Raw genomic sequence first — 20,781 nt, forward strand, 5'->3', positions numbered from 1 at the left:
TGTGTGTGTGTGTGTGTCTGTTCCGTGAGTCCTCAGCTCTCCCAATAGCAAGGCAGTTTGCACATCCACACGGGGTTATATAAGCCAGCTGAGGCACACTAAAGCGCCAGTGGGTTTTTAGATCATGCCGTGTCGGAGCTCCCATCATCCACTGCTCTACTGGGCGCTAAGCAGCTGAGAGAGAAGAAAGAGGGGAAGAAAACGCCCAGTTATGCAAGCTACTAATACTGAACTGAAAGCCATCAATTCACAGCAATATATAGAGGAAGATCATGTGAGGAGACGAAGGATGTGTGCGTCTGACTGGTGCAGGAAATTAACTGTTAGTCAGAGGTTTTTTGTCTCTTGAATAACTTTCAGGAATATTTTGCTTCTTTTTGGACACCAGTGTTTTGAACTGTCTTATAATACATCATCGTTATCGACATTAGCAGTCTAGCTGAAAAATAATCAGCAACAGTTTTATTAATCTATTAATCGTTCAAGTCATTTATCACGCTAACTGATTTTCTCTGAGCTACTGGAGCAGGCCATCTGATATATTCACCATGTGCTTTAGGAGATTGTGATGGATATATTTTGCTTTTTTGTAAGATTTTATAGACCAAACACTAAATTAATAAAATAATCCATAATCCAAAACAGATCATCAGTTACAGCCCTGATACATTACACGCTATAAAGCAAACTAAGGCTGCAACTAATGAATATTTTCATCTCAGATCAGATGACTATTTTAATGGATTCATTGTTTAGTCTATGAAATAAAAAAGCATCTATTTGAGTCCAAGGTATAATATTACTATATACAAAGTTGTACAACCAATGACTGAAGCAGTTAATCAATTATCAAAATATCTGACAGTATTTCAGTTGACTGATCAATTTATTTTAGAGTTTCAGCTCTAAAATAAAAAAAAACTGTGTGCTGAACCTGCAGCAGGTCTTACAGAGGACAATGGTGCCATTTTCTGTTCTCTAACCACAACCAGTCCCCCTCTTCCATCATTTTACTTGTTGTTTTGTGGATTTTATTGAGGCATTTTTCTTACTTCTGGCCACAACATTTTCTACTGCTTCAGGCTGCGTATTTGCTTGTTTTCAGATCAAATACTCCTTTTGTTTTTCCTGCAGCCCACTGGAAACAATCCCCCAATCATGCAGCATGCCCCAGTTCCATAGCACAGACTAATACTAAGTATGCACTATATTCTGATGTTGATACTGCAATTTTGTAGCAGTAAATAATCAAATAATCAAGAAATAGATGTTTGATGTTATTCTAAACAGGAAATGCAAGGCAGGGGTACAGTTTGGAAATTCAGAACATCTTCTTAAATTTAAAGGCAGCTATAATCAGTATTTTTATATTAGCATGTATGATTACTCACTGGACTCTGCAGCTCCACTGACGGTTTTAGCGTCTTTCAGCTCATTGTTTTGTCTTTCTTGCCTGCAACTATTTAGGTTTCTCTCTTACCGCTCTTATAGCACGGTTTCAAGCCACAGCAGGCAGCTGTTTTCAGCAAAAAAAAACAAAAAGCTCTAAAAACTCACTGTACACTACCTCAGCACCAACAGCAGACAGACAGAGTTACAGACTCACTAGTGAACCAAAACAGAGCTGAAAGAGAGTGAATGTTGCACTTAAATCATCAGGTGGCCCGAAACATGACTCAAATCCTTAGATTAACCCCGCTTTCAAGAACATTTAATGCATATTTTCTGTGTGACTGCAGTCAAACATAGTCAGAATAAGTATACGATCTCACGATTAATTTACTGTTAACCACAGGCAAGAAATTTCAGCATGTGCACAAGTCAAAAGTCAATAAAAAAATCCAAAAAAGGAGAAATGCATAAAGCAGCAGTATTCAGGGACATTTTTACCCCCTCGATTAACTTTCTCATGAACTTTCCCAGGTGTTTTTCCCCCGAGCCAGCGCTGTTGTCTGCCTCTGGTGTTTGCATGCGTTCAGCTGAGAGTATTTGCTGACATTGATGATAGAAGGGCAGGCCTGTCACAGCCCGTGTCACCCCTGGGGCCTCGCGGTAGACTGGACGCTGGCCTGAACTGGCTTTGGCGTCGCCCGATAAAATCAATGGGTCTGGGGCAGGACACACAGGGGCTTGTAGGGCAGAGCAGGGGGTGGCTTGTCAACCAGTGCAGAGTCTCTAGTACCAGTTTGTATACAAGAGTGTGTGTGTGTGTGTGTGTGTGGCTGGGAGGGCTGGAGGGCTTCAGTGTGATCACATGACCAGAGATGGGGTTGTCAGAAGGGTAGATAATGTGTGAATACTAGTCAGGGAAGTTAACATCCAGCTCGTGCCCCTGTGTTTGCTTTAGCAGGTGTCCCAATCGGTCACAATGACATTGAGCGTCCCATACTTCTAGCAGTATCCAAGGCAACAAATAAGGAAACACATCTACTGATACATAAAACACACAGCACACAGACATGGCCAATAAATTAAAAGCCAATCATTTTTGTCCTGGTTGACCGAGTCAGTGCTAGCACTCTAACTTTATATCTTATTAACGGGGGAATATAGAGACAGCACTGCTTGTAAAACACAGAGGTGAGAGAGTGCGTCCTCGTATTAAAGTGAGATTAGAAAATACAGGTTGAGCCGCAGTGTTGGTCTGTCATTGGGGCATCATCAAATGACGGCTGCACCCTCTCAGATCAGTTTCACACACATTTATTCATCAGTTGTGAGCTGTAACAGCCTGAAAAATCCCACCGCTGTGAGAGAAAACGGCAAATTATATACTTGTGTTCTTTTTATCTCCAAGTATAAAGCAGTGGAGAGTCGGCTTTGACTGTTTGTGGGCTTTTTGTGCAATACATATCAAAATGAAAACAGTTTCAGTGGTGCAAGCCAGAGGAAAGCTGATCCACACGCAATCAAAGGCGAAATGACCTCCAGCTGCTGCAACATAATGAAAAAACAACTGTACACAATAGATGAAGTCTGTGTGAGACACATCATAGAAATGTGCTTTGGGTGTGTATTTCTCGGCCGTAGACTGGCATCATATTTTAGGGGAAAGTCAAAAAAGATTTTGGTTTGATCTTTGGTTTGTTTGCACTGTAGAAGAATATTGGATTCAGTCTCGAGTTGTTGTTTTTTAACCCTTTGAGGTTGATTTCAGACCGGGCCTGCTGTCTCAAATGTGTCTGTGTGCAAAAATAATGGAAAACACTGATACATTGATCAGTGTGCTGCTATATGAGGATGTCACCACTTAAAGGACTAGTGTTTACAATTTAGTGCCATCCTATGCAGATTGTAATTTGAATATATGCCCTTTTGACCTTCTAGGTGTGTAGGAGAACCTATGGGGAAGCCATGAAACTCCCACAAGGGCCTATTTTAGAGCCAGTGTTGTGGTTTGTCCATTCTGGGGCTACTATAGAAACATGGAGGTTCAACATGGCAGCCTCTGTAGATCAAAACTTTATTTTTACTGGTTGCTGCCAATGTGAAATATGACTTTATGCACCAACTATGCCAACAATTATTCCTGTCTCACCTTGTATTAAAAAAAAACCTTAAAATAATTTGTTTAGAATTTCTGACTATCACTGTAGTTTTTCATACTGTCAAGAATAAAATTCAGAAAGAAAAACACTGAATTAGGGCACCCGAGGAGGATTTAAGGTGCTGAATATCAACAGCAACGTCCAGGTTCAGGTCTGGCCCGGGATCTTTGTAGCATGTAATTTCTGATCTCTCTCTGTCTCTCTGATGTTAGCTTTGTACTGTTGCTGCCCATTAAAGGCATAAAATGCCCCAGTTTTTGACATTCAGCAACGTCACTCCACAAACATTAGGATAAGTATCCACTACTGACGCTACTAATATAATTATCAGGCTATACAAATATCACAGTATTAGGCCAAATGGACACACTGATTTCATGTAAAAAAGGATTTTGAATAAATATTTGTGATCTCAGTGAGCAGAGTCATCTTTTTTATCAGTTCACCCGATCATGCAGCCCTTACATCGATGTATCCAAAGATAAAAACCTGTGCCACCGCAGCTCATCATACTGATGTGTGATGTTGGCCATGCTAAACTCTGTCATGCTGACGCTCAGCCGTGATCTGTGGGGACATCAGCAGTGGAGTGGAGGGTAATTACAGTAATTGAAATGTGTTCTGTGGAGGGAACTTTAATTGTCTGAGCAGGCCTGTCATGTGAAGTGATTTCAGTGTGAGGGAGCTCTTTTACTGTGTTCCACTGACTCGTCTGTGTGTGTGTGGTGTGTGTGTGTGTGTGTGTGTGTGTGCGTGTGCGTGTGATGTTAATATGACAGAGCTGTATTCAGTGGGAGGACTACTGGGCTCTAGCTGTGTGTATGTGCCTTGATCATCTATGTACATTGTTACATTTTCAGGCTGGTATTTGTCTGTGTGTGAAGTGTGTGTTGATTTTTTTAAAATCTTTTTTCTTCAAATCTCTTTTCTATTTTTTTCCTTTTTTTGCACTAATTATAGTCTATCTATGTTTTTGGTGCTGTTTGTTTGTTTGTCAGTCAGCAGGACTTCGGAAAAACTACTGGTCCGATTTTCATGAAAATTGGTGAAAGTGTGTAACATTGGCCAAAGAAGAATTTCGGGGAAGATCAAAATCATACATAAATTATTTTTCACTTTCTGTAACATTGCAAGATGGTCCGGCGTCAATGGCCAGATGAATAATAGTACCATAAATGGCGTTCCATGACTACATACATCATTAGGCACCACAAAGATCACTGTAGAAACAAATGCAGCAGGTATGTAATAAATAAGCAATCAGGGATGTGATTTTTCCAGATTCATTTTGATAATTTTCCGACCTGCGCGAATTTGTCGTCATAATGTGAATCTGTGCAGATTTAGAAATCATAAAAAACTGGACTATTGTCCCTGACTAAGGTCTGCAAGGTCTGAGAGTGTCCTTCTAGTTTCTTAACAGGTTGGTAGTCTTTCTTACAACAAAATGAACATCCAAAGAATACTGGTTCACTGTTCAGCCAAAGAGAACTCCTCTTTTAAAACAACTCCAGTGAAAGTAATGAGGGACAAAACCCTTTCAGTCCCAGGTCAAAAAATATGTTTTTCCTAGTAATGTGCCTCCCAAACTCTCTTATAGCTTAACATATAGATGTATTGAAAATTTTCTTATAATAACCAGCACTGTTTGAAAACAAAAATGTTTTTGAAGTGAATATTTGCAGTCAAGACTTACAATGGATTATATATTTGTGTAGAATTTGGTTCACCTTAAAGAAATTGCTACAACGAAACATTTTATCAGAATTATCTGTGAGATTTTTGGTGAAGCTGACAACGACTATGAGCTCACAGCAGCCTCATAACTAATAAATAACAGCAAAGTTTTACTCAAAGTAACGTTTACACAGGTTTTACTCAAATCACACATGTCGCTGATCTTTCTGACATTGTAGGGGTCAAGTCAACACCTTGAATGTCAGTAGTCTGCTTAAGCATCATAACCAACATGCAACTCTTTAGTAAACTCTGTACTCATTTCCCATCACTCAAACAGAGGTTACAACCAAGTGTGGTAGTTCATTTTTTTCGTAAGGATCAGGACTGCTGATGTAGTTCGATTGACAGTGAGATAGACCAACTGGTTCACTTAAAGAGTGAAAAAGGGTGAAAATGATTTCTAAGGTTTCTGTCTTTTAAGCACAAAATCTTTGTGTTATTGTCCCTCTGCTGTGACTCTGCAGGCAAACACTCTTTGTTGAAGACTTTTTATGGCCTTTATGTTTTGTGATGCTTCTGACCTTAAAGTTGCTTGTTTTGTTGGTCCAACAATCCAGAGGCCAAAGATATTCAATTCACTATCATAGAGGACTAAGAAAACCAGCAAATACTCACATTTGAGAAGTATGAGCTTGTTCATTTTTAGCACTTTTTCTTTGAAAAAATTCCTGGAATGATTGCGATACATTTTCTGTTGATTAATTTGCTAGTTAGTTCTTCAGCTCTGTTTCAGACAATGGCTGAACAGTTGAAATCAATTATTCGTGTCTGATGGAAGAGTCCCAGTATTTTCACAATATTGTATTGAGTTTTACTATATCAATCTTCTTATTATTGTGGTACTAAGTCACTTGGAGTTCGGGTTTTATGAACATTTAAAATAAATAAGTGGACAACCATTAATGTTTATGAGAGGAGGAATAAGAAATGGATAAAGAACATAGAAATTGTTAAAAAGAAATATTCAAGACAACATAAATTTGTGTAAATACAAACAAAATAACTCATTAATGAATTCCCAGAGGTGCCTTAAACGTCAAAGCGGAATATTTCAGCTCTCACTCTTGTTCGAGTTTATAAATGCCAGCGAGTCAGACTTGCATTTATTTTCTAATCAATTCAAGTCAAATTGCATTCTGCCTGCGAGGTGTGTTGTCAAGACACATAAGCTTTCAGATGCAGGCTGAAAGCTGCGTAAGCATTCTTGCACATTTTGAATTTAGCCACCAAAGCTAATTTCCTTTGTTTTTTACACATTGTTTCACACTGTGTATTTTAACGCACTCTGTAGCCACTCCCAGTGCTCATTCCAGAGATGTTTTGTGGGTGTTTGATGCCAGGGTTGATCGGGGTGGGAGGGCTGGGAGGGGTGAGAGCTGGGGCTGAGGGGCAACAAGCCTCTTTGTCAGGACGAGGACGATGCAAGGGCTCAGTATTGAGGAAGAGGAGGAGGTGTGGAGGGGATTAATAAGCGTTTGTAGTATTAAATCAATGTGCCTGGGAGCTGAGGCACCTGATTAGCATGACCCTGTCCTGCACATCAGCACATTCTGGACTGGGGGATGCTGATTAAGAGCCAATGCTAATTTCCTCTCAACCCTGTCAATGAAAGAGAGTGAGAGAGAAAGTAAGAAAGAAAGAGAGAGAAGAAAGAGAGAGAAGATGGATGGTGCAAAGAGACGCCTTTGTAAAGAGGACAGTGTGCATGTTTATTCACATGTACAGTACATGTGTGTACTGTTTGTGCACTTAAACTTAGTTTGTTTGTATGTCAGTTGAATATGGAAAGGTAAGGAACAAGCTCAAATGGGTTTTGGGACAGCAAATATCTACAGAGTCCGGGAGGTGTTGTTTAATCTCACTGCAGTCCTTGGTTTGTTACACAGAACCATCTTGGAGGCTGTTTAGAAAAGGGCAGTCACTTTCAAAAAATACTTGGCAGGTGGTTGGATGTCTGTCATCGTCTGTCACGAGCGAACTTCAACCAATCAGATCAACGTACTGTATAACGTCTTTTCCTTTGAGAAAAGCCTTCAGTGCTGTTCTTTGCTCTTCTTTCAGTGAATAAATACTCTCCAGTTCTGATAAGACTGCCCACCCCCTAGCTGCCGGTACTTCCTCAAAGGAAGCTGATTTCTCCAGTATGCATAGATTGAAGCCTGGCAAGATGGATTCTCGCATTTTGTGAGTTCAGCTTGCTCGCGAGGTTAAGTGTCATGGAAAAACTAAACAAATGAGTAGATGATTTTGTTCTTTGTGCTCTCAACTTGGCCTAACTCATCACCTTTATGCCATTAGTCTTGTCTTGTGTGTACCCTTCACACTTTCCCCATGTATTAACTGGATTCGATACAGTTTTATTTGTTTTTGATCTGAAACAACTTCAGGTTTATGGAATATTTGATATTTTGGCTCCCCTACAATTTCTTTTACTTGAGTGTTAGTAGTACAAAATATTCATCCCCTTTAATGGTACGCACCTAAATCATCACTGTTGCAGCCTGTTGGTTTAAGAACTAATAACATGTAAATTTTCAGTGATTTTGTCCCCAGATATACAGTATAGCAGGAATAAGTAGCTTTGTAGGTTTAGGTGAACCATAACTTTAAATGCAATATTTAGAGCCTAACTTCAAATAAATGATAAATTCCTGGTGCTCTAGAAAATTAATGCAACTGCCAGTCAGTGCATGAATGCCTCTAAATATTCAGACTATTTACTATTTGGACTCAGGTTGCATGAGTGAAGCCACAGAGGCATTGAGGAGGACTCGCTGCTGTAGAGACCCTGTCATGGGCCTTCATGGGCGTTGAGTCTCATTAAGTTGTTTGTCAGCCAGCGCTGAAGAGTGCCAGCGCTCGGACACCAGCCTGAGCTGCAGCCGTGCCAATCAATACAGTACACACAGTATCCGCTCTCGCCCTGTGTCTCTGTGAGCAGGTTGGCACGCATGCTGGCAGGACGACAGGGCCGGGCGGGGCTAACCAGCCTCCATCGCTCATTACTACAGCTCCTGCCCCGGTGCAGCCACCAACAGGCCTGGCAGAGCGAGTCGTACTGTACAGACCTGGAGAAAAGGCAGCCAGGGTTACTTGTCATTAGTTAGATGAGAAGGTTGATAGCACTATACTGTATGTCTGTTCAATACAAAACTACCAGGCAGTTAGCTTAGCCTAAAGACGAGGGAAACAGCTATCTGTTGCTGTCTAAAGCTCACTAATTCACATTATATATTATTTGTAACTCAGTCGCATCTTCCTGTATGAGTATATGAAGGATCAAAGAAACCAAATACTGACAATATTCACTGTTTCTTGCCCAATAAACTCAAAGTAGATGAGATTTCCTCCATCTGGGGAAAGTAAACTTGTGTGCCAATTCTCATTTCGGCTACTGACAGGAAAACAACCAGTGACAGTGGTGGTAAATAGAAAAGTGCCAATCATCAAGAGGCAAGCAGCATAACAACCAGTATAAATAGAAATCAGTTAGACTTTGAGAAAAACTGTAATTTTGTTTTTTCTTTGCCTTTGAAGATTTTATCTGATTTGAATAGATTTTTACAACAGTTTGGTGCGTTTATACTATAAATGTACCTCACTGGGATTTCAGTCAAGATGCAAATCTTAAATATAAATAAAGGTGCTCTTTTGTTTGTTGTACTCCATGACACCTGTGCCCCTGTAATATATATATGTCTATATATAATTGAAGAAAACGCACATACTAACTATAAGAGAAGCACAAATGACCTGTGAGCTGCGTCTGTTAGTTTAATCACATACATAGAATACATGAAAACATAAAAGTGCTTAAATTATATTTTAAGTATTCATCCCCTTTAATAGGAACCACCAAAAATCCTCACTGGTGAAGCCTGTTGGTTGTAGTGACATAACTAGTAACGTACATATTTAGTGATTTTGTCCCCACATATGTAGCTAGAATAAGCAACTGTGGAAGTTTAGGTGAACTATAGTAACTTTAAAAGCAATATTTATACATAGATTTGATTTCAAGTGAAATGTTAAATTCAGGGTTTCATGGATGTATACTATAAATATACCTTACTCGGATTTCAGTTAAGATGCAAATGTAGATAATTCTCCCAGCATATACATTTTTTCTGTTCTATTCTAGATCTAACTGACTATTTGCTTAACCTAAGTTACTGGTTTTCATAGCTGGAGATGCTGGAGAGTAAACTAAACTTCCCCAAACTTTGATATAGTATCATCACCACAAAATAAGGTAGTTACCTAATAACATCCCCCTTTTATTTGGCAGTAACACAATGTTCTGTAGGTAGTAAGCTAGTTAGTCAGGTATGCTAACATTTGCAACTTAAGTTAGAGCAGATAAACACAGTGTTGAATCCATTATTTACACTTTTTTGTTTTTGGAAAGGCAAAAAAAAGAGGTATGGTTGAAAAGTTGCACCTCAGTTATGATGAAAACTATTTGAAACAGCTGCGCTTTCATTCAAAATGAATGACCAGAAAACTGTAATGTGCAGAGTTGGTGTTTAGTCCCAGAAACACTTCTTAACTGGGTGTCACACGAATGTGGGTGTCGTGGGGGAAGAAACAGAAGATGCGCTGCTCTCTGTGATCGTGACCTCGACCCAAATCAAAACAGCGACCTCAGTGCTAATCACAGGGCTCCCTAGAGCATCCTTTCATGTGGGCCGAGGCGAGGGCTTCAGAAACACAAGACGCTGCGGAGGTCGCCACTGTCATTAGCTATTAGCGCGGAGGTCAAAGCTTTCATTTGGACGGGGTCGTTGTTATCCAGCAGCCGGAGATTGACAGTGTTTTACCACGCAGGAGAGCCGCCACGGTTCTGTCCCCGGACTGTAGCCATCCCAGCAGAACCTCTGCCAGAGTAATGTCACCCTGGCTGAGATAATCGCCTTTCACCAGCTCTCCTTTTAACACTGTCAAGTTGTAACAGATGTACAGCTCAGGAGTATCGCCGTTGCTTCTATTCAGCTTGAGAAAATGATGGCGAATTCAATCTTTAACCAAATGTATAGAATTAATCACACACTACTAAGTTTTACAAAGTTTTGAGAGACTTTTTTGTATCTTTAAGCCCTAAGCTGACAGTTATAAAGTAGTTAAAACTAGCTCCAACTTGAGCAGCTACAACAGTAAAATACTACTTATACACTGATGCGTCACTATCAATCTAAAAATGTCATAATATATCAGTCACAATTGCCAATTTACTTTTGATTCTTCAAATACATTTTGCTGCTGATACATTTTACTTAAGTAGGATTTTGAATGCTGGACTTGTAATGGAGTATTTTTACAGTGTTTGGAAGGAACTGCATACCTCTTCCACCACTAGGCAAAAGTTACAATTTGCAAAAAGGGGTCCAAATGTGACCTTGTATTTTTCTTTTCAATTCTAACAGATAACTGATACAGTATGACTACAATGGTAATTTAGTCTTCTACCAAAAGATATCGTTTAGCTTCTAACTGGCATTATGTCCCATTTCTTTCAACATTTAGGTCGCCATGAGCTGCTGAAACAAGTAAAATAGACAAAATAATCAGCGAGTTTGAGTGCATGTCTGATCAGTCAGAAACCTTCAATATGTCAGAGATGGCTGACATTATTAGCCAGTAGCTAATGTTTAATAGAAGGTCAACATCCGCTCACTATATCAACAAATCAATATATATGTCTCACTCTGTGCAGGACTTTTAAACATGGTGTATCATGGACCTGTCCTTTTTTTCTGCACTAACAGCAGAGACTAGTCCCTGTCTATCTGTCAGCCTGTCAGTCTCTCTGCCTGCCTCCCCCCGGGGTGCTGCTGTGCTTAAACATCCCTCCAGGCAGGATCCAAAACTCTGACAGGGGCTTGGCTGATCCTTAAAAGATGGAAAGTGAAGATGTGAAACCACCAGAATGTGGTGAGGAAGGATTGATTTTAAATAGGTGGCTTCTCTGGTAGCAGCAGCCTCACAGCCTTGGGGCATAGATATTGTCCCGTCTACCTCTAACAATTCACATCGTTGGCCCTCACTGCAGGCAACAAGCTGGCAATCTGAGCCTCATATGTACGCTATGTGAACACTGACACACTCAGTATTACGCAGGAGAACGGAGTGCATCCTGACATGAAAAATCTGCAGGGACTTGAGCCTTGTCTTCTGAGGTAGAGCATGGTCAGCCAAACCCAGGGGCAGTAAACTGGAGCCTGATCCCAGGGAAGGCACAGTGCATGCTGGGAGGTCACTGTGAAGGTCACTGCACTTTTCAGTGTGCTGCTAAACATGGATTTTAATACGGAGAGTGCATAGGACTGGAGAAGCACTGCAGGCCAGCCGATCCTCGAAGCCATGCAAATGAGTTGGATCCTCTTGCCCTGGAAAGCTCCGACATCACGAGCCCTATCACTGCATTCAAGATTTCTCAGAAGCTCTCCAAACCTGAGGCACTTGTTCTGTAGAGACCAGCTGCCGTACAGAGTTCTTATATCTTTGTATATAATGTGGTTTGATGGGTTCAAATAATATGGGCTTTTTAAGGTGGATACATTAAGGGTGACCACTTTTTATTGAAAATTGTTCAGTGTTTTCATAGATAATTACTCTTACTGGGAGTAATAGTTTCTAAAACAGCATTTAGAATATAATTATTGAAAGAAATTTAGAGCACCTCTGTTTAGTGTAAGGAGAAACTCTGGCATGCATGAGAGTATGACACTGTAGGTATTCCTCTAGCATCATTTGTGGACGCCCCGCTGTCAAAGTCAGGTGATGTAGTATGAAAAGCAAGAAAGTCCGCATTTGAAGCTGGTGGTGTGGATTGATGGCACAAAGAAACATGGGAGACTGATAATTCTCTTTCAACAGAAAGAGAAACTGCAGCGGCCATGGGTTCGACTCCGACCTGTGGCCCTCTGCTGTGTGTCATCCCCTCTCTCTCTCTCTACAGCTGTCAGTATTGATTAAAGGCTACAAAAGTCAATACATAAATAAATGAATAATAATCTTATACGTCTGATGATTGATTCCCTTCAGGCTTGTATGCTCCCAAGTGTTCAAATTTAATATCTTGAACTTTAGTGTCTGAGTTTGAGCGACCAGATTTGTCTTGTAGATTTGACTTGAAATATTAACTTTGTGCAAATTTCAGTATAGTTTCTGTATATTTTGGTACTTTTGTGAACCCCAAAAAATGATATGCTGGGCATAAATTGATTGACTCCTGAAAATTTCAGACATGGTTTTCAAAGCAAAATATTCCAGCACTATAAAGCTCATGTATCTTTATGGCCATTTGCTTCAGTCTGCAGCACAACAATGTTGATCAGAGCCACAGATATTTTACATAAAGTAGGCTAATGCATGAGGCTGTGTAATATTGTAAAGGCTTAGCAACAGCTTTAGGAACTAAAACATACATCTGTTTGCTTGGATCAAAATGAACTAAACTGAATATGTTCCCAATTCTATATTTTGTCTAAATGATGACCACAATGAGATCAGATTTACTGGATAAAACAATGCCCATGAATGTAAGTGCAATAAACAATCAAAATCACGTCATACTCGCTGAAGTTAGACATGTTCATATTACTAAACTCTTATGATCGGGACATCGGAAGGATGTAAGAAAACTTCAAATATATACACAGTTGGCCATTATCTCAGTATTTTTGTTCATTAATGCAAAGAAAATTAAATGAAATTGTTATTTTTAAAGTTGATATTATTACTATTATATTATTATTTAATATCTAAACTTTGAAGACATATATTGAGTGTCAGTCAGTGTAAAGGAAACACATTGTACATGTGAACTACGTAGTACTGAATTGTGGAGTTGGGCTGTTAAACTCTGCTACTCTGAATTTGGTGGAAAAAGAAGCCCATTAAGTATGAACGATTGTTAATACATTTTAAATACATAATACAGAGAGAGAATTGTATAAAAAGTTCCTAAAACATCAAGAAAACTCATCTCTGATGCAAATCTGCTAGAATCTCCTCCAAATCATCATCATTTTACACAGAAATCCTGCAGTCATTGTGTTCACCGTTTGAGTTAATTGTACAGTGTATCAGTTGTTCTGTACTGTTACTGTTATGCATTGAGTATAATATGAAATATCCATAAAATACATCACTTAGTCAGGGGTTGTCACTATGCTCAATGATAGAAAAGGGGTCCTTTAAGGAAAGAGCTTGGAAACCATTGATCTAGATGAGTGCACGTGTTAAACAGTTTTTACCCTTTTCTCCCTTAATTTGTCTGCAACGGAGCCTCCCTGAGGTTTCTTAAACTTTGGTGTCACCTTGAGATCCCGCACTATTAAACAGCCCCCACTGTCAACAATCAATAAATTTGGCTGGCCCTCTATCCCTCTTTTGTCTCTGCAAATGAAGGTGATGGATGAAAAAGAGCCCCGGTGCCCTCTGCCAGGTAATGTGCTGTGAACGGCCGTGTCAATATCTTCAGGGTTAACAGGATAGAGGGATGGAGGTATATGGTGGGTTGGGGGGGGGGTTTAGGAAGAGCGATGCATTTAGAGCGGGACACAGGAGCAGGGTCAACTCTCAGGACAACTTAATATTTAATCAACCCACCTCACCGGTAACCGTAAACCCCACAATCCCCTCTGGTCGTGCAAGGAGACATGTGGGAGAGCGTGGGTGGGGGGAGGACGGAGAAAGGCGAGAGGGGAGGGCGAGACGACACTTTATCTTTCAAATGGTCTTGTGCTTTGACTGAGTGCAAATTAAGTGAGAGAGAGAGATGGAAAAGAGAGAAAGAAAAGATGAGACGGGGACAATTGCTGGGTGACAACGACTGTGAGTGGTAGACAGAGACAGACAGATTAAGGCAAAATGGAAGATGGTGAATAACGTCATTAAAGTCTTCTTCATCATACAGATTGGAGCTGCGTCGCTGGGCTCTTCCAGGCAAGGTTAAAGAAAGTGATAAGTGCATCATGATGTTGAATGATGACATGATGAAGACAGGTGGGACAGGGAGCAGAGACATTACAGTCTCGGGTCAGAAACACATTCATAAAGGTCCTCACTGATGATGCAAGAAGCCCCGGCTTAAGAGCTTCTATCATTTCCATCCTATCATTATGAAACAAATAGCTTCAGTCTTCAGTATTTGATTGAGTCAAGTTTAAAGATTTTATACACAAAAAAACAGGTAATTTATATATTAATAATTCTTCTGTCCTTTAACTACAGTACAAGTAATTTAAATAGAAACGCTAAAAATATATTTTACCTCATGTGTCATGGTAATAGTTATAAAGCATTCCATTAATTGATCTCTAATCAGATAAAAAAACAAACTGATAAAATATTTTACAAATAAATGAATTAGGAAGAATTGTTTTTATAAAACAATGAATTTTGATAATGAAAGAAATATAAAGAGCATTTATGTGACATTTTGGCCCTTGAGTTCACCAGCCACGGATCAGCATGCATTGTCAGTTAGATGAACATTATTTACCCGTCTCCATTTATGAGACACAACAGAGCTTTTAATGTGAAAACCATGAGCCACAAACAGATGGGGGGCTTCCAGCGAACACTGATTTGCGCTGTTTTACCAGTGTCACATAAATGCTCAATGAAAAGGCCAAAGGGGAATGAAGTTAACCTTCCCTTTTGATATAAACCCGAAATCTTAATTCAGTTTGTAAGTTCAGTCATGTGTTCCTCTTTTAAAACTGTTGTATTCATTAATCAGCATATTTATTGGAGGTTTTATGTTTTCTTTCATTGATGGATTACTATATTAGTATACAAGTAGCCCCTACAGCCTTAGAGTGTTGGAAAGAATCATATGGATTATTTATTTTGGTGTTTTGGACTAAAAATGTCTGTTTGAATCAAAGCAGTTTATCAGTTTGCGTACATTTAAATGCTCATCAAATGTCATGGCAATTTTCCCATTAAAAAAATGTAATATCTATGAATGCATTTTCATAGATTTGCATTTCCTGCCAATCTGCCCATTAGATTTAGATATTTCTTGTGCACAGGTAAAGGTTTTAGCTTGAGTGTGGCACAAGCAGAAAGGTCAGCGGGTCACTAAAATCATTAGTATTCTGCCTCTGGGGACCACAAATAACCATATGAGGTTTCATGGCAATATGGCCAGTAGTTGTTGAAATATCGACTCTAGACCAAATATTGGACAACTGTCAGTGTCCTTAAGACCATTTCATATCCTGCCAAAAAACAAATGTATAATCTGTAATCCGGATGGTTGCAGTTTTTTTTTTCACACGCATATACCTTTCACACCGAGGCTGAAAATACAGTATATGAAACCTGTGAAAATACTGTGCCTCCTCTTGTGCTCTGTAAGTGGGAGGAGGATCTCTGAAGCCTTCATATATGTCTATTTTATATTCCCTCCTGCCTTTACACATGATCAAGAAGTCACATAAGAATCGTCTCGGATTTGTGTTATTTCAATCTATTATGGTCCCAAATTACTGTAAATCCCGGCCTCTTTGTTTCATATTTTAACACAGCTTCAGCACACTGTATGTTATAGACTATCATGAAGCTGGTGTGTCTCAAATCATGACCAAGCCACCGTGTTGTTTAACAATTTGTTGGTGTGATGAATGATAAATGCACTGCACTCGTGTACCACTTTTCTACCTTAACAGATAAAGCACTTTATTTTTTACAATTTGCTTCTCATTCATCGCTCACACACAGATGTTGACAGTGCTGCTGTGGAAGGTGCTGGCCCTCCCATTAGAAGCCATTAGGAGTTTGGTGTCTTTCTCAAGGACACTTTGACACTTTGTTGGCCGCAGGAGTCAGGATCAAACCACTAACCCTGTGATTAGTGGACAACCTCCTCTACCTCCCCATCAAGCTGTACTACTGAAACCAGCCTGAACTGCTCTTCTTTGGACGTATTCAGTACCAAAATTGGCTAATTTGAAATCTGTATCAGCTTTGTACATTGTTCGATTGTGTGTGTTTACTGGTATATATATTATGTCGAGGACAGGATGGGCTCAGCCAATCAGTGTCGCTGTTGTTTTCTTAATAAACCTTTCACAACTGGTTTCAGTAGATTTGTGGAACAGTATGAAGCAGCACACAGAGCCTCATCAGGCACTGGTCTTGCTGTAGTTACTGTTGAGAGCCCAGTGGAGGGTGAGCGATGAGCGTCCAGCCAGCCGTGGCCACCGCTTGGCGCTCTCCACTGCAGCTGTTGACTGCTGCCTATCAGCCCGCCTGTGGGCTAAGGGTTGCTTTCCCACCGAGCCGGCTGGGCGCCACAAAGCCTAAGGGTGTTGGGGGGTAGATGATAAGTGAATCCTTGCTAGAGAGAAGGGGGAGGGGGAGAGGGAAGCGGTGAATGGCAGCAGGTACGCAGGCAGATGGGCCGCCGGGAGCCCCAGCGGGCCCCCGTGGAGGTGCAGGCGGCCGAGTTCAGCACAGAACCACCCAGCCCCGCGTCAGCACTTTGGGTAGAAGCTGGGAAAGTGCTGAGGCGGCAGCCACGTGGGGAGATGAGGTGAAGTGGTGAAAATTTAACCAGCCTGATGAAAGTTTAAGTGTGCATGTTAAACAGGAGAGAGGGGGAGTGATTGGGGGGAGGTAAAGTATGAAAGGCGAAAGGATGGCAGGCGGTGACTGAAAATAATGGACAGGTTTGGGAGATTTCCTCATTGTTTCTCCTGCATGACTCAAACAACGACTGTCTACTTCTCAAACTTCAATATGACTCATTTTACCTGACACCTGAGGGCGTAGCGCAGCTCTTTTTTGACCCTGGCTCGACCTCAAAAGTAACATCATATCCCTCTTCTTTTTTTTTGCTTCTTGATAATTAGCTGCAAGGACGCTGTTTTGTTTCAAGGACGCGAGCTGCATCCCTCTGCACTGCGGCCTGGCTGATATACATGCCAGAGCCCTGTAGCACTTTTGTTGACTGCCATTCACATGATGCTACATAAAGCAGCCAGTTAGCTCGGTGGTCTGCGGAGACGAGTGCTGAGAGAGAGGGAGAGAGAGGGAGAGTCAAGCGGTGTGATTACATAAGGTTGGGTAACAGGCTCACTGTGGGGATACACACTCACTAGACAGTGTTGATGGAGTCTTTCACAGGCCTGATGGGGTGTTGATTAGGATGTGCTCACACACAAGGAGCAGATGCTGAAATGGATTCTAATGTGCTTTTCTCTCTTTGTTTCTCGCTCCCTCTGCTTTATACTCATCACTTCTTTCATCCCTGCACTCGCCGCTGCCATTTCCCCTCTTTCTTTGTTGCCCCTCTGGCTGTTCTCCTCTCTGTGTGAACACCAAATCGCATCCCATTCTCTTCTTTTGGCCTCCTTCTTTCTTTGCTGCTGTCCTCCGCTGATTTCCAGGTGCGGTGCGAGCCTCCAGCATCTTCCCCATCCTCAGTGTCATCCTGCTCTTCATGGGAGGCCTGTGTATAGCTGCCAGTGAGTTCTACAAGTCACGCCACAACATCATCCTCAGCGCAGGAATCTTCTTTGTGTCTGCAGGTGAGTCAAACACCCAAAACATAAGACAGGAGTGCAGGGATTTATCGGTTCAGTGTGCAAGCACCTGTTTCTACAAACGTGTCTTTGAACTAGAACGGTTTTTATGACTTAACACAGTCACTAACCTCCATGACTGCTTCCCGCAGCTTCACAATAAAAGCCTTTCACAGATTCATGAATAGTAGCTTACAAAATCACCTCCAAAATATATTTTGGAATATTAATTATTCATTTTTTGAGTAATTTTACTATTTTTTCCATTTACCCAGAGACAAGGTCGTGGATGCCTGTCTATGTCTCTCCATGAAGACTTAATGGATACTCAACATTGTACCGAGCCTAGTTAGGCACTATTGTTGGATGTCTATAGAATCTTAGTTTTCATATAGAGTGCATACTCGCCCCGGTTTGTTCCACTAATGTATTATCATTACATTCAACTTAGAGAGACAAGTATTCGATTTTGAGAAAAATAAAACCCAGAGGTCATTTAACAACATTTACTTTTCTGTATTTCAGGAATCCTCAAAGACTCTTTAACCCGTGTCACAAGCTGTAAGCTGCAAACTATATATCTCCCTGCTTGTAAATATAAATATTAACATGAAATTTTGTGTGAAAATATAAAACAGTATACAGTAACATCAACATTGACACACATAAGTCTAAGTGAAATTCTTAAAGTTTGGTTCATGTTGTACAAAAGTGCAATAATGTAATTCTTAGAGACAAAAATTGTTTTTATTATTATTTTATGAATGGTGGATTTTATCAACAAACGTCGTTTCGTTAGGCCAGCTAAGATCTTTAATTCAGGTTAGCTATTTGCCCATTGTTCCCAGTCTTTATGCTAAGCTAAGCTAACCGGCTGCTGGCTTTATCTTTAGATTTACAGCACAGACATGACGGTGGTATTAACCCTCTCATTTTACTGCCCGAAATATCAAACTATCACTTTAAGAAGTTGTCGTTACTCACTTATTTGTTTTCATTCAAAAAGCCCCGTGTGCACCGCTCTGTCTTAGGCTGTTGGTCATCTCTTGTACTGCAGCTACAAGTCACTTCTTCTGTTCTTCCTTCTTTTGTCCTCTTTTCTTTTCTCTTGATCCTGTTGCTGGGCTAGAAGCCACCCATTGGGACTCATCTCTAAAAATATGGTGTCCCTGACACACTTTCCCTACGATCCATCTTCCCAGATATACCATGTCAAACAATTTTACCATGTGTAACTATACACTAACAAGTCAAAGTATATATACATGTGGATATTTGATGGGACCTAGCACAGAACACAGCTCCAACGTGGATTATGTTGTACCTTGTCCCAAATGATCTGCATCAAGACCTCATGCCACCTTGTTTCTCACTGTAATGGCCGAGATTAGGAGACTAAGATCAGTCATGTTGAATGGAGAGACAGGATTAGTACACTGTGTACAGTGCATGAATCAGCGCTCTAAACATATTTGGTATGATACTGCGTATTAAGTTAAGCATACGCTCAGAATAACTCAGCCAATGAGCTCATCCTGACTGATATTTTCTTTTCTTTTCTCCCTTTGTCCTTTTCCCCATGAACCCATTACCCATAATCCACCCCTCTCCTGTGGCACCCTTCCTGCACAACCCTTCAGGCCTGAGCAACATCATCGGGATCATCGTGTACATATCAGCCAACGCAGGGGACCCTTCAAAAAGCGACTCGAAGAAGAACAGCTACTCTTACGGCTGGTCCTTCTACTTCGGTGCCCTCTCCTTCATCATGGCTGAGATGGTGGGTGTCTTGGCCGTGCACATGTTCATCGACCGCCATCGGCAGCTCCGAATAGGAGCGCGCGCAGCCGACTATCTCCAAGGCTCGGCCATAACGCGAATCCCCAGCTATCGTTACCGCTACAGACGTCGCTCGCGCTCCTCCTCCCGCTCCACAGACCCATCACACTCCCGCGACACCTCGCCGGTGGGCCTCAAGGGCTTCAGCGCTCTGCCATCCACAGAGATCTCCATGTACACGCTGCCCCGGGACACCCTCAAGTCCTCCGGCACGCCCACCGCCACCTACAACTCTGAGAGGGACCACAACTTCCTGCAAGTCCACAACTGCATCCCTAAGGACCTGAAAGACTCAAGCCACACCAACACAGCGAACCGACGCACCACACCGGTATGAGGGAGTCGACATAGGCCAGGCCGGCCCGGCGGAGACCAGGAGACACGGGAACCCCTGTGGGTGCAGTACGCCCCAGGAGAAGATGGATTTCCATGTTTATAGACATTTGTTCTTTTTGTTCAGCTGCATGACTTTTCCATTACCATTGTTGAGAGAGTTTCAACAAGTCTGCTGTGTTCCTGGATTAAATGGCAGAACAGTGAGAATGGGTCAGGTTGTCTCTCTCTCTCTAGAGAGAGAGAGAGAGAGTGAGATCTGTCATTTTTTTGCGCGGGGTTTGTTTATGAGGTTTGGGGCACTGAAAGGGAAGGTGGGAGGGGGTGGGCATTTATGAGATAAAGAATTGATTTCATGATTTCATAGCCCTTTGGTTTGACAGTTTTGCCCCACAAGTTTGGTTGGAGCAACAGGTCAAGCTCCCCCTCAGCCAGCCCACCGCTCAGATATACACCCCTTTTATTTATTGACTCATTTGTTCATTTTTTGCATTAAAACTGTGAATTGTTACAGCTTGGGATTCAGTAAGAATTAGCCCAATCTGTAATCTCTAACAAAGGTACTATATATATGTATTACTTTTCTAAATAAATTATTACATTAATAATCAAGAGTTACAGACTTTACCGAAGCAAAAAAGAAAAAAAAACAAGTTAACTAAACAAAGTGCTGTTGGTAAGATGAGAAAAGACTCTTTTAGTATCTGTTCATTTGAAGGTTGAGAACAAGAGAAGGTTCCTTTAGGTAGCGGCAGTACACAGCGACTGATGCTACCAGAGGC

At 41.1% G+C, this 20,781-nt stretch overlaps 1 protein-coding gene across 1 annotated transcript in view; it reads left to right on the plus strand.

Moving 5' to 3' along the window:
- The window catches only part of cacng2a (calcium channel, voltage-dependent, gamma subunit 2a), a 66,701-nt gene extending 46,448 nt beyond the window's left edge, over positions 1 to 20,253 (plus strand). Inside the window, exons 3-4 of the mRNA XM_035655340.1 lie at positions 17,693 to 17,833; positions 19,468 to 20,253. Coding sequence (XP_035511233.1) covers positions 17,693 to 17,833; positions 19,468 to 20,003 — 677 coding nt within the window. The 3' untranslated portion in view covers positions 20,004 to 20,253. The remainder of the gene's footprint in view (positions 1 to 17,692; positions 17,834 to 19,467) is intronic.
- Positions 20,254 to 20,781: the final 528 nt, after the last annotated feature.

This window comes from Morone saxatilis, unplaced genomic scaffold (genome assembly GCF_004916995.1).
Source record: "Morone saxatilis isolate NCDOM2014 unplaced genomic scaffold, NCSU_SB_2.0 Contig14, whole genome shotgun sequence".
Classification (NCBI taxonomy): Eukaryota; Metazoa; Chordata; class Actinopteri; family Moronidae; genus Morone; species Morone saxatilis.